This window comes from Tursiops truncatus, chromosome 8 (assembly GCF_011762595.2).
Source record: "Tursiops truncatus isolate mTurTru1 chromosome 8, mTurTru1.mat.Y, whole genome shotgun sequence".
NCBI lineage: Eukaryota > Metazoa > Chordata > Mammalia > Artiodactyla > Delphinidae > Tursiops > Tursiops truncatus.
Genome location: NC_047041.1, coordinates 32614690 through 32628130, shown reverse-complemented (window position 1 = coordinate 32628130; position 13441 = coordinate 32614690). Strand labels below are relative to the sequence as shown.

At 37.6% G+C, this 13441-nt stretch overlaps 1 protein-coding gene across 2 annotated transcripts in view; it reads left to right on the top strand.

Annotated features, from left to right (window-relative positions):
* Positions 1–13441, top strand: part of ARHGAP42 (Rho GTPase activating protein 42) — a 287206-nt gene that overhangs the window by 94361 nt on the left and 179404 nt on the right. For both annotated transcript variants that reach the window (XM_033862115.2, XM_019923816.3), the window contains exon 3: positions 1097–1158. In XM_033862115.2, the coding sequence (XP_033718006.1) occupies positions 1097–1158 (62 nt within the window). The remainder of the gene's footprint in view (positions 1–1096; positions 1159–13441) is intronic.

The window sequence follows — 13441 nt, the reverse complement described above, 5'->3', positions numbered from 1 at the left end:
TTGATGTGTTGTTCTCACTCACCTCCCTTTATTGTAGACTTTATGCCAGACTTACTAGACTTCTGGTCTCACAGGATGTTTTCAATATTAGTATGGATGAAGGAAGAGGTGGGAGCCTAAAGAATAAGGACATAGAAGGGAAGGTTCAAGGCTTAAATCAAAATAAAATTTGCATTTACCTTATTTCTTTTGTTAGTTTTGTAATCTAAACATTCCAACTTTAGTTAATAATTCACATTAAGTATAAGTTACAGAAATTGATGTCGACAAATTAATCTTTCACAGTTTACTGTGTGGCACTGTGCATTTTTGAAGAATATGCTATTGTAACTCCCTGTTTACTTATTTTTTTTGTTTGTCCTCCCAAAGTTCCTGAACACTTCCCAAGCCTCAACAATATAGCTTCAGATAGTTTTCTAAGGCAGTGCTTCTCAACTTTAATGTGCAAAGGGATCAACTGGGGATCCTGTTAAAATGCAGATTCTGGGCCGGGGCCTGAGCATCTGTATTTCTAACAAGCTCCCAAAATGCTGATGCTGGTGGTCCTCTGACCATTCTGACTAGCAAAGGTCTAAAGTACCTTGGATATGAGAGTGATACAGTAATACAGAATACAGAATCTGTTTTTAAGTGTATATGTGTTGAGCTTCAAGAAAGAAGTCAGTGGGAGACTTTGCATTACTGGCTGCTACTGAGTACATCATAGTACTGGATTTATTGGTCCTTATAGATTTAATGAATTTATTATTTGTAGGATTCTGTTTAGAAGTGATTCCAGTACTATACTTTTGTTTATTACTGTGTAAATTTTATTTATTAAATATATAAACTATATTCCCTTAGTGCCTTTGAAGAAAAAATATTATACTTGATATGTGCTAAACTTCAATTTGTAGCACACAAACATCTCTTATATATAACTGTTAGTCATTGAAATCCTATTGTATATACTGTTTCCTGCTTATAAAAACATAACACCACAGAATATATACAAATTCATAAGTATCTTTATTGTAATGTTTATTCTTGTGCAATTGGATATCAGCAATGTAAAGAGGTTAATGCTTTTTTTTTTTTAAACTTATCTTCTAAATAGCTCAGTCACTAAAAGAATTTGCAAGACTACTCATCGCAGTAGAAGAAGAAAGGAGAAGACTGGTAAGTCTCTTCTCCATTTCTTAAGAATAATGCTTTGTTTGGACATGTTAAAAGAAAAAATAGACCTTCTGAATTAGATTTAGTCATACCAGATTTTATAACTTGACACATGTACTGAATGTTACAGAAAAGATTTGTGAGTATGATGATCAAATATTGCTAATAAGATATGCCATTTCTTTTTGTTTCATTTGGTCAGCAGATATAAATTACATTCATTTTACTTTCCATTTAGTTGTTCTGAGCATTAAAAGTATTGAACAAACTGCCATGAAGAAACCCATTCTAACTGAGCAGTCTTATAAATAACCTTAGTGTTATAATGAAGACACATTACAAGTATTAAAGACAGTTTTTGGAAGGAGCAACTAACTTTGCCAGGGTGTTAGCAGGGGACTTTCTTGAAAAGGTGACATTTGAATTGGGTCTTGAAGGCTCGGAGGATTTTGCTGGGCTGGGAAGAATGGGGAAGCATTCTACGTTGACACATTAACTTATGTGGCAGTATCAGAGCATGGTTATTAGTAATACATTTATCCACTCACAGATATAATTTTGTACCCATTGTGTTCAAAGTTCTGTGTAGGCCCCTGTCTGTGACCCAGGCTGCCCATTCGCATATGGAAAAAATAGTAGTATATATCCCACAAGATCGTTGTAAAGCATTTGTAGCAGCACCTGGCACATTATAATAAATGCTGATGGTGGTAAAGATGTTGGTTGTTAGTTACAGTGAGGGTTACAGACATTTAAAACATCATCTTTGATATCACTGGCTTCACCATCCTGTTGGGGAGTTATATATATACATAAATAAAGTTCTCGGCTTGTGGACTGAATGGGCTAGGAACTCAGCAGTTTGGTGTCATTTTGCTCAATAGGTGAGGAAGAGGAATTTGAGGAGGGTGCCCTTAAGGAGGCCCTGACTCCTGGGGAACATTGCCTGAGCTGAGGGAGAATCACACAACTAAGACATGGCAATTACATAAGTGAGCTTGAGCGGAGGCCACAGGTGGGAGAAAGTACTGTGTATATTTGTAGAATAAGGCAGAGGGTTCTTAGAAGTTATCAGTAGAAGATTGGTTGGTAGTTTTGGGCGTATGTGGCGTTTAAGAGCCAGGCTAAGAAGTTTTGGTCTTTGTTATAAGCTGTGGGAAAATTGCTAGAAGTTTTTGATAGAAGAATGAGAGGATCAATATGGGATTTAGGAGAGATTAATTTGGTGGCCATGTGGGAGACATATTAGGTAAGGAAGAAATGTTGTGGAGAGGGGCGACCATGTTTTCTTAGGAAACATCAGCCTACCATAGGTCTGGTCCCAGTATCAGAGAGATAGCCATGCAATGTGATCTGTTCTAGTTAGAGATGAACCACTGTGGGAGACTGACCCTCTCTGGGGTGGTCAGAAAAAGCTTTTCTGTGGGGGTGACTTGACACTTTTAAGTGCTTTATACCTAAGCCTTCATAAACTTCTATACAATAGAAGTTCAGGTTCCATGGGGAGATGTGGGTGGTATGTGCACTTATGGCCCAGAAGACGAGCTGATGATGGAAGTGGGAAAGAGTGGTTAGAGAGAAGTGAAAATAAAGAGTTGGAAATGGCATGGGAACCAGGAGAATACAGTTGACCCTTGGACAACATGGGATGGAACTGCATGGGTCTAGGTATACGCAGATTTTTTTCGGTAGTAAATACTACAGTGTTACACAATTTACTGTTGGCTGAATCCGTGGATATGGAGGGCTGACTATCAGTTACATGTGGATTTTCCACTGTGCCCCTAACTCCCGTGTTAGTTAGGGTTCTGGGTTGAGTGATTCAAGTCTTATGCAAATAGTTCAGGAGAGCAATGAGTCAACTAGCATGGGCTATAATTATAGAAAATGTATAAGAGTATGGGAAAGTGTGTTGTAGCTTGCAGGAGGAAAAGAGCCAAGAGAATGTTCTTCTAGCACTGAGGAGAGGCCTGGAGGCACCAAGGGAAAAGCTCTTCTTCTGTGCTGGGACAAAAGAGAGGATTGGTTAAAACATAGAGCTTTGGACAGTAAATTGGTTGGTTGCACAGATGGACAACAGTGTTAGGAAGGAGTGGTCATCTGCTGTGAGAGGAGATTGTAGAAACAGTTTAGAACAGCCAGGAGCAGGTTCTACAAGAGAAAAGGGACTCCTGGTCAGGGATAAAGAGCCATTGAAGTTAAACATCATGAATATGTCCAGGAAAGATTGATAACCATGTTTTCATGGATTTTTCTAACAATACCCAGAGCCCTGGATTGTGAGTGGTAAGAACAGTTGGGAGGTCAGATTCAGGTAGGTGGTTGGCACAGAAGACGTGGTGTTGGATTACAGGGACATGGATTTGTATGATATGAATGAAAATGGGTCCTGATTGAGTACAGTGATGACTGAGGCAGGAGGATACTGATAGCCTTAGGAAGCAGAGAGGGCAAGCATGACTGCTTACCTATAATGAAGGTTAACTAGGAACACAGAAGATTCTAAGAGAGGACAAGGACATTGTGATCAGGAGTGGCAGTTGAAACATAGTGAACTTGACAATGGAGCTCCTTTAGATAGTGATAAAGTTAAGGTGTGGCTGAGCAGGGAGAAAGACCCTAGAAATTGGGAAAGCTGAGCTCTGAAGTTTGGATGTTTTATGAGCAGGATGTTGAGATCATCCAATATGGTAACAGGATAAAGCCCCCAAACCAAGAAGTGGCTGAGGAATGTGGTAGAGTGTTTCATAAGCAATGGAAATGGAGATTGGCCCACCAGCTCATAGTGTCTCAAGGATCTTCATTTCTGCCCTTAGCCATATTTCTCGTGTTGGAGCAGGGAGGGAATTCAACATTCATGAGTGAAGTCATACTGTGGGTTTTGATTGCCTTACATGTTGTTTCAGAGAAGGTCTGAGATTAAAAAATGCAAAATAATGAAGAAAAATCTCTATAGATGAAAGACTAATGGATTGCATTTCCACAAAGATTATATAAAAGTAATCATTTAAACACACAAATCTAAATATTGGAGTGTTTAATCAACACTTCCAGTCATTTGGTGTTACTATAACTGAAGGTACAGCTGGTGATGGATTTTGTGCAAAGAATTTGTATTTTAAAAAGTAGTGCTTCATTTAGGAAGTAGAATATTTTAAGTGTACTAGGAAAGTGTAAAAGAGTTCTATAACTGATTATAAAGTCAATTAATCATGCTGTTTTTAGCGATAAATCATGACATTGTATATTAATTGAATTTAACCAAAACCTAAGCATGTCAGAACAGTGACTAAACAAAAATAAAATCTCAGGAAGATGAAAAAGGACACAACGGTTTAAACAAATTCTCTTGCTTCCAATGATTTACCGTACTGAGTACATCATCTGGGTAACCTAAAGTCTATTTGCAGAGAAAGAGCCTAAAGAAACATTGATTTTCAGAAATGGAACTTCCTCTTTACTAACTTTAAGTATTGAGTTTTTGAAAACAAACTCTGCTAAAGCCAACTGAAAATGCATAGTTTTAATGCAACAAAAAAGTGACCCAGAGTAAGTTTGAAAATATCTATTTCAGACACTTATGAGGGTATAGTTTATCCTGTCATACTTCTCACTCAAAAACCCATCTTCCATGATTTGACATTTTCCAAGATGTCAATTGACACTTGCCATCAAGGGGCTAATAGAGAACAGCCTTTTAACAAGACAAATAGAAGAAATAATTTAATAGCCCTTTATAATGGCCTTAGTAAAATGCTTATTACTTGCAGTCGGGATATGGTATTCATTAGTGATAGAGGCCTTTTTTAAAAAGTGCATCTTTATTGGAAATGTAAGGGTTTTTCCCCATGGAATGCAGCATGTCCATGCTTTTGATTAGAAATGTCATAAATTGGGTGTCTAGGTGGAAAGGTTCTGAGACGGTGCCCAATGTAGACAGGGGCTTCTAAGCCATATAAACTTGGTGGTAAGATCTCTTCAGTTTCCGTTTCTCCACAGGAACTGCTCTATTTTACTTCAGATCATAGCTGACTGGGCTGTGCAAATGCTGCCATTTAGCCCATGCTGTTCAAAATTAATTTGAACAAATATTAACATATCAAGAGAACCCTCTGGAGAAGCATGAAATGGTCAGTTGAGGCCTTCTGGAAGAGATCTTGGTAGCTTCTCCTTTGTTATTTCTATTGAAATACTGAATTTGCCTCCCTTTTGCCTCCAGGCCTTTGGACCTGACATCCCCCTCTCCCTGAAGCCCTGGAACTGTACTTCACCCCTCATTCCTCCCTTCTTATTATTCTGCCTCTAGTTCCCTATTCTCCATCTCCCTGGGCTTTCTTTCTCTCAGTGTGTCTCTACAAGCTTCTTTTGGATTTAGACCTTTGCATTTGTCATTTCTTCTGCCTTGAACATCCTGATCTATATCCTCTCATGATTGGTTCCGTTTTGTCCTTCAGACTTCACCTTCTATATCTCCTGGGGGCTTGCACTTTCCATACAGTTTAAATGAGTCCCCTTTGGTATTTCTTTGACAGAAATACCTGCTTTCATGCAGCTTGCATTCTACTGGGGAGAAACAGACATTTAAACAAATTATGTCTGAGGGAGGTAAGTGCTAAAAAGAAAAATAATGTACCTGGTAGAATATGTTGCTCTTTATTGGGATGAAGAAGGAGATGAAGGAGAAATAGTTAAAATTTGAATCTATTTAGGTGTTTACTGGATATCCAAGGAGCCTTGTTGCGGGAGCATCTGGGTATATGTATGAGTCTGGAGTTCAGGGGAGCAGATGGAACTAGAGATATAAATTTAGACATTGTCAACATGTTGAGAGTATTTAAAGCTGTGGGAATGTATGAGATCACCCACCCAGTCTGTGAGTGTGCAGACAGAAAAGGTGGGAGGGTCAAGCCCTGAGGTGCGGAGTCCAGAGTTTGGTCAGATGAGGTAGAATCAACAAAGGAGATTTGGATCAGTAAGAGAACCAGGGAAGAACTGTTTGGACAGCTTGCTGGAAGTCCCATTTATTCACTTGGCTATCGCAAAGATGTAGGGCAATAATAAATAGAAACTTACAGGGCAATAATAAATAGAAACTTACAGGATGTGGACCAGAGGCTGTAGCCTTCTTCAGGATAGAGGCTCCAAATTATCTGTTTACCCTATGCTGCTGGTCCACCCCAGCCCCTGGGCCCTCACTTTCTGGGTACTCAGAGTTCCTGACCTTGACAAAAAAAAGTTTTGGTGTGCATGTGTGTTGTTTGTTTTGGGTGTGGGTATGTGTGCGTAGAAATGTAGATTTTTAAAAATCTTTGTCTCTAATTAAGGAAGCCAGAACTTCAGAATATTTTAGCTTGTGTTTATCGTGAAGAATTTATGTAGATGAACTTGTTTCTTATAGTTTTCATTTTGATTAATACTAGAAACCTCTTATTTTTACTGTTATTACCCATAATATTTAACATTCACATTTGACCTGTGTAAAGTTACAAATTTCACTTCAGGTTTCCCAGGATTTATATTCTTTCTATTCAGAGCCCATGTTTGTCTTTTTCATCCTTGGGCAACGAAAGTACTTTCCTGAAATACGCTAGGTATCTGGGCATTACTTTGGAATAACAACAACAACAGAAAGATGAGGTACTAGGAGGTGAAATGTGTAACCTTAATAATTACTTCCTTTGTAAGAGTTTTGAAACCTTTGCTTTCCTTTGTTATACTTCTTTGTTGTTGTTATTATATTTTTTTTAAAAGCATAATCAGTACTATATAAGGGTTAATGAGGGATAAAATCAAAATAGTTTTAGATCTGTATTAAAAAAAAGAAAAAAATGTGTCAAACGTAAATTATTTGATTATTGATGTAAGATTTCAGTCTCTTATATGAGTCTTAAGAGATTTAAAAAGCATATCTGTGATGTCTGTTACATTAGACACTAGTCATCTGTGGCTATTTAGCACCTGAGATGTGTTAGTTATTATGTGGTTTGCATTATATTTCTATTGTGAAGCACTGCTATACAAAATAATAAGTGACCCTGAGCATTTTCAAGGTACCAGGAACTGCTACAATTGCTTATATTTTTACCTAATTTAATCTGCACAGCAACCCTCTCAGGTGTATGCTATTAATAGATCCATTTTATTTTATTTTATTTTCTACTGCTTTACAATGGTGTGTTAGTTTCTACTTTATAACAAAGTGAATCAGTTATACATATACATATGTTCCCATATCTCTTCCCTCTTGCGTCTCCCTCCCTCCCACCCTCCCTATCCCACCCCTCCAGGCTGTCACAAAGCACCGAGCTGATCTCCCTGTGCTATGCGGCTGCTTCCCATTAGCTATCTACCTTACATTTGGTAATGTATATATGTCCATGCCTTTCTCTCGCTTTGTCACAGCTCACCCTTCCCCCTCCCCATATCCTCAAGTTCGTTCTCCAGTAGGTCTGTGTCTTTATTCGTGTCTTACCCCTAGGTTCTTCATGACATTTTTTTTCTTAAATTCCATATATATGTGTTAGCATACGGTATTTGTCTTTCTCTTTCTGACTTACTTCACTCTGTATGACAGACTCTAGGTCTATCTGCCTCATTACAAATAGCTCAATTTCGTTTCTTTTTATGGCTGAGTAATATTCCATTGTATATATGTGCCACATCTTCTTTATCCATTCATACGATGATGGACACTTAGGTTGTTTCCATCTCCGGGCTATTGTAAATAGAGCTGCAATGAACATTTTGGTACATGACTCTTTTTGAATTATGGTTTTCTCAGGGTATATGCCCAGTAGTGGGATTGCTGGGTCATATGGTAGTTCTATTTGAAGTTTTTTAAAGAACCTCCATACTGTTCTCCGCAGTGGCTGTATCAATTTACATTCCCACCAACAGTACAAGAGGGTTCCCTTTTCTCCACACCCTCTCCAGCATTTATTGTTTCTAGATTTTTTGATGATGACCATTCTGGCTGGTGTGAGATGATATCTTATTGCAGTTTTGATTTGCATTTCTCTAATGATGTTGAGCATTCTTTCATGTATTTGTTGGCAGTCTGTATATCTTCTTTGGAGAAATGTCTATTTAGGTCTTCTGCCCATTTTTGGATTGGGTTATTTGTTTTTTTGTTATTGAGCTGCATGAGCTGCTTATAAATTTTTGAGATTAATCCTTTGTCAGTTGCTTCATTTGCAAATATTTTCTCCCATTCTGAGGGTTGTCTTTTGGTCTTGTTTATGGTTTCCTTTGCTGTGCAAAAGCTTTGAAGTTTCATTAGGTCCCATTTGTTTATTTTTGTTTTTATTTCCATTTCTCTAGGAGGTGGGTCAAAAAGGATCTTGCTGTGATTTATGTCATAGAGTGTTCTACCTATGTTTTCCTCTAAGAGTTTGATAGTTTCTGGCCTTACATTTAGGTCTTTAATCCATTTTGAGCTTATTTTTGTGTATGGTGTTAGGGAGTGATCTAATCTCATACTTTTACATGTACCTGTCGAGTTTTCCCAGCACCACTTATTGAAGAGGCTGTCCTTTCTCCACTGTACATTCCTGCCTCCTTTATCAAAGATAAGGTGACCATATGTGCGTGGGTTTATCTCTGGGCTTTCTAGAGGAGCAAACTCAAAGGCACATAGTAATAAGTGGTATCTGAGGGTTTAATCCCAGGCTGTTGGGCTCCAGAGCCTCCACATAATTCATACTGTTACAAACTAAGACTTTTAAAACAAAAAATTACATAACAATAGCAAACATATTATTAATATAGTATGTGAAATGCTCTATGAAGTGCTGTAGGTGTATTATTTCAGTATCTTAGAAAAATTAGGGAAGATCACAGGCATTACAAGTTTTGAAATTAGATTTTAAAATTTCTTCATATTTAAACAGGCATACATTTCAGCAAAAACTTAATTCATTAATCCATTGACAGATCTCTCATCAAATTTTGGCATGTGAGAGCCTAAGGTCTCTCCCCACTCCTTTGAACCAAGAATTCATGAAATTGGAGAATATTTTAAATGTTGAGAAAATTACATGTCCTTATTTCTCTCAATGAAAGATTTTCCCTTGTTTAATGGAAAATTTGCCATAGATTTTTGCATTGCACATATGCTGTCAGATGATATTGATTAATCTCTGAATTTCTGGCATTGATACTGTTATATGCTTAAGTCCAATTATCTGTGAAGTAATCCAGTTTCTTTTATTATCTCAGATAAATAATGCACAGTATGCCAACATTCCACATGTATGAGTATGGATTATGTTTCTGGTATGTCTTAGGTTAACATTTATTAGAAGCAAACTTTAGGTATGCTGGCCTACATACCAACATTTTTCTTTTTTTAATTAATTTTTTTTTTTTTTGGCCACGCTGTGCAGCATGTGGGATCTTAGTTCCCTGACCAGGGATCAAAGCCATGCCCCCTGCAGTGGTAGTGCGGGGGTCTTAACCACTGGACCACCAGGGAAGTCCCCATACCAACATTTTTATACAATGATTTCACCTGAAATTTAAAAAAAACAAACAAAAATCTCAACGTTCTACATGTACAAAGTTCTGATTTTTCACATTTATTGAATTGCAGAGGCTTCCCATGATTTCCCTGATTTTCAGTTATTTGGTGAAATAAGAAAAGGTAGGATTCAGAGGTGGCAGGTTACACACAATTCATCATGACTGCAATGATAGTGTCTTTTATTTTTTTATTGGTAATAGTCCTAGTATTGATTTGTAGTTTTTAGAGTGTGCAAAGTGCTTTTAATATATATTTTTATTTTATCCTCTAACAATCTGAAACTGAGTTCAGAATCTAGATGAGTTACTCAAGGTGATACATACCACTAAGTGACAGAGTCAAATTGAGTAGGACTCAGTTTTAGGTCTTTGGACTTCAGTCCATTGTTCTGTTACATCCTGTGTCTTCTCTTTTTTTATTTAAATTTTAAACTCCTTGAGGACAGAGGCCTGATCTGTTTTGTATTTTTTTTTTTTTCCCTTGTGTATATTACCTGTTCTGAAAACCATCTTGGTTGTCCAAAATTTAGAATAATGCATACTCCTTTACTGAAAAAGAAAAGGTGGTTTTGAAAGTTATCACAGCTTCCTATTTGCCATTTCTCAGATTGTTTACTTAATTCATTATGGTTAAGTCTAAAAGAGAAATAAACTTTCTTTGAGTAAAATTTGCTAATTTTGTGTGAAGACCTTTAATAGGGTAATTGCTAGGGTTTCAGAAAATACCTCAAAGTGTCCATATTTGTGAATTATGTCTTTTGATTCTATAACTGAAAAAGTCTTAGGACACAATGATGACTAGAAATGTCTGTCAAAATTCTGAAAAGATCTTTGAATAGATCTAGTGTACTGGTCAGACAGTGAAGCTGTCCTGACAGGCTGCCTTGCCTTTGAGCCATTTCCCTGTTCATTCACGCTTCTCTCTAGAGTATAGGAAAGGGGATAAAAGAGAAAACTTGAGACTTGATTGTTATCTTCTGTACCAGCTCTCGCAGAAGAAGGAAAGCAGCTTGTACCTTCTGTAGTTAAATTAAGGTTTGTATGCTATTCTAAGTTATGTTCTGGTGAATTTGAGGTTTTTGCTTCATTGTGAAGGAATTCAGAGATGAAGTGATAGGTAAGAAGTGGATTTATTTAGAGAAACACACTCCACAGACAGAGAGTGTGGGCCATCTAAGAAGGTGAGAGAGCTCCTAAATATGGCATGGTTGGTTTTCATGGGCCGGGTAATTTCATAGGCTGTTAATTGGGAGGATTATGCCAGTTATTTTGGGGAATAGGTGGAGATTTCCAGGGATTGGGCCACCATCTATTTTTGGCCTTTCATGGTTAGCCTCAGGACTGTCATGGTGCTGGTGGGTGTGTCATTTAGCATATGCTAATGTATTACATTGAGTGTATAATGAGGCTCAAGGTCCACTGGAAGTTGAATATTCCGCCATCTTGGACCTAGTTGGTTCTAAACAGTTTTTGTCCTGACCTACGGATGTGTCATTCTTTTAAAGGTTGTGCCCTGCCCCCTTCCCTCCTGTTTCAGTTCTGCTGTCTTGGCTAGCAGTCAGCAGAGGGAACTGAGATGACACTAATTTTGAAATATATTTGTATTTAGGTTTACCAGTTTCATTAACATTTGGGCATAATTTTTTTTCTTTTGGTTGATGCCATTCTCACAGCTGGTATTTCATGCGTGTATATCAAGTTGCTAGATTTAAAGATTTGTAAATGGAAATGTGGCAGTAATCATCCAGTCTTTATATTTTCCTATTTCCAAAGATCCCTTTATATTTTTAAGATTAACCTTGACTGTATGGAAGGATTTAGGGGAACTTTTCCACCAGATAGTGCTATTTTAAAAGCAGTCAATTTAAAATAGGATACATGAATAAAGAACTTTCACTTTTTTTTTCCTGTCAAGACATAAACTGTATTGAAAATTTCCTTTTCAGTTTTGCTACTTTGGCATGAATCTTTGGGTGTTAGGTTTTTGTTGCTTGTGGCTGCAAGAGTCTGCTACTGGACACAACACCTGTGCTTCCCATCTCTACTTCTTCCATCTTCCTGCCTTTGCCATTGATCCCAGTTGTATAGGCTTTACTTTGGAGTCTTATAATTGCATATCATATTTTCAAAAATACATTTATTCTGTGGTGTTGGTCATCATATTTCATTGATACCGTTGGGTATGTGTTAGTCTTTACTACATTTATAAACCATATTTTGATTTGTTTTTATTTTTAAGATGTATTTATTATTTTTTGACTTATTTTATTTACTTTTGGCTGCGTTGGGTCTTAGTTGCAGCACGCAGGATCTTTGTTGAGGCACACGGGATCTTTCACTGTGGTGTGCGGGCTCTTCCTTGTGGTGCGAAGGCTTCTCTCTAGTTGTGGCAGGCGGGTTTTCTCTTCTCTAGTTGTGGCAAGCAGGTTTTCTGTTCTCTAGTTGTGGCCCACAGGCTCCAGGGCGCGTGGGCTCTGTAGTTTGCAGCATGCAGGCTCTAGTTGAGGCGCGCGAGCTCAGTAGTTGTGGTGCACAGGCTTAGTTGCCCCGCTGTATGTGGGATCTTAGTTCCCTGACCAGGGATCGAACCCTCATCCTCTGCATTGTAAGGCAGATTCTTTACCACTGGACCACCTGGGAAGTCCCTTGATTTGTTGTTTGATAGTTAGGAAACACAAAGATACTTTGATACCATAAGTAGTAAATATATAAAGTTTTAATATCTGGATGGGGCATTTAATTTTAAAGGGCAAAGAAAATAAACCTAAGTAGACGTAAGTTAGACTTGAAAAACAGCAGTAAAAGATAAGCATGAGGGGAAATTTTAAATGATGTGACAAAGCTCTCTGTGGTTCAGAGATATCAGCTGACAGACCAACCAGGTATTCAGAAATAAGAAGTTGGGGTGTTCTTCAGTGAGCAAAATGTTTTTGTCTTTACGATTAAACCACAGTCATATTGTTCATGCTCTACAGGAGAAATTGCACATTTAATTACATCAAGATAAAAGAGACTGAAAGCTTTTTAAATTAAACTTTTCTTTATTTTGAGATAATTATAAATTCACATACATACAGAGGAATCCTGTGTATTCTTTAGCCAGTTTCTCCCAATGGTAACGTTTTGTAAAATCATAGTAAAATAGCTTATTACATTTTACTTTAAGTTATAATACTAATTAAAAATAACTGCAAATTCATAAACTTGCCATTTGTCCTAGAATCAGGACCCATCATTTGAAGACAAAAGTCGGACTCTTAGTGGATTCTTATCAAGATGCTTTGTGTCACTTCAGGATGGGGTCTGTTATTTGTGTGTCACCAGGACACTTGTTTGCAAGGCAAACAGCACATTGACTGGGAAGACACTGGGATGTCTCATTCATCTGTGGGAAGGGCTATGTTGCATGCCGGATTCGGGAACAGCTAGAATCATCAACTCTTTCAAAAGAGAGGGCTTTTTTGTCTCTGACTTTCATTTGCTTGTCAACTTCATTCTCTCAGTTGGCTTCTTCCACATGGAGAGTCGTAAACACTGCCTCCATACCTCACAGACATTGTTTCTAGAGGAGGCCTGTCTAGTTTCCATTGGTAAACTTAAAAAAAAAAAATTAAAAAGGCTCTGATTGGCCCAATCAATATCATTTAAAGACCCTTGACCAATCACCAAGGCCAAGGGGACTGAGCATGTTGTGTGTGTTCTTCTAAATATGATTACTATTTTCAGAAATGAGGAAATTACTGTGATTTAGATAATTACCCACCTC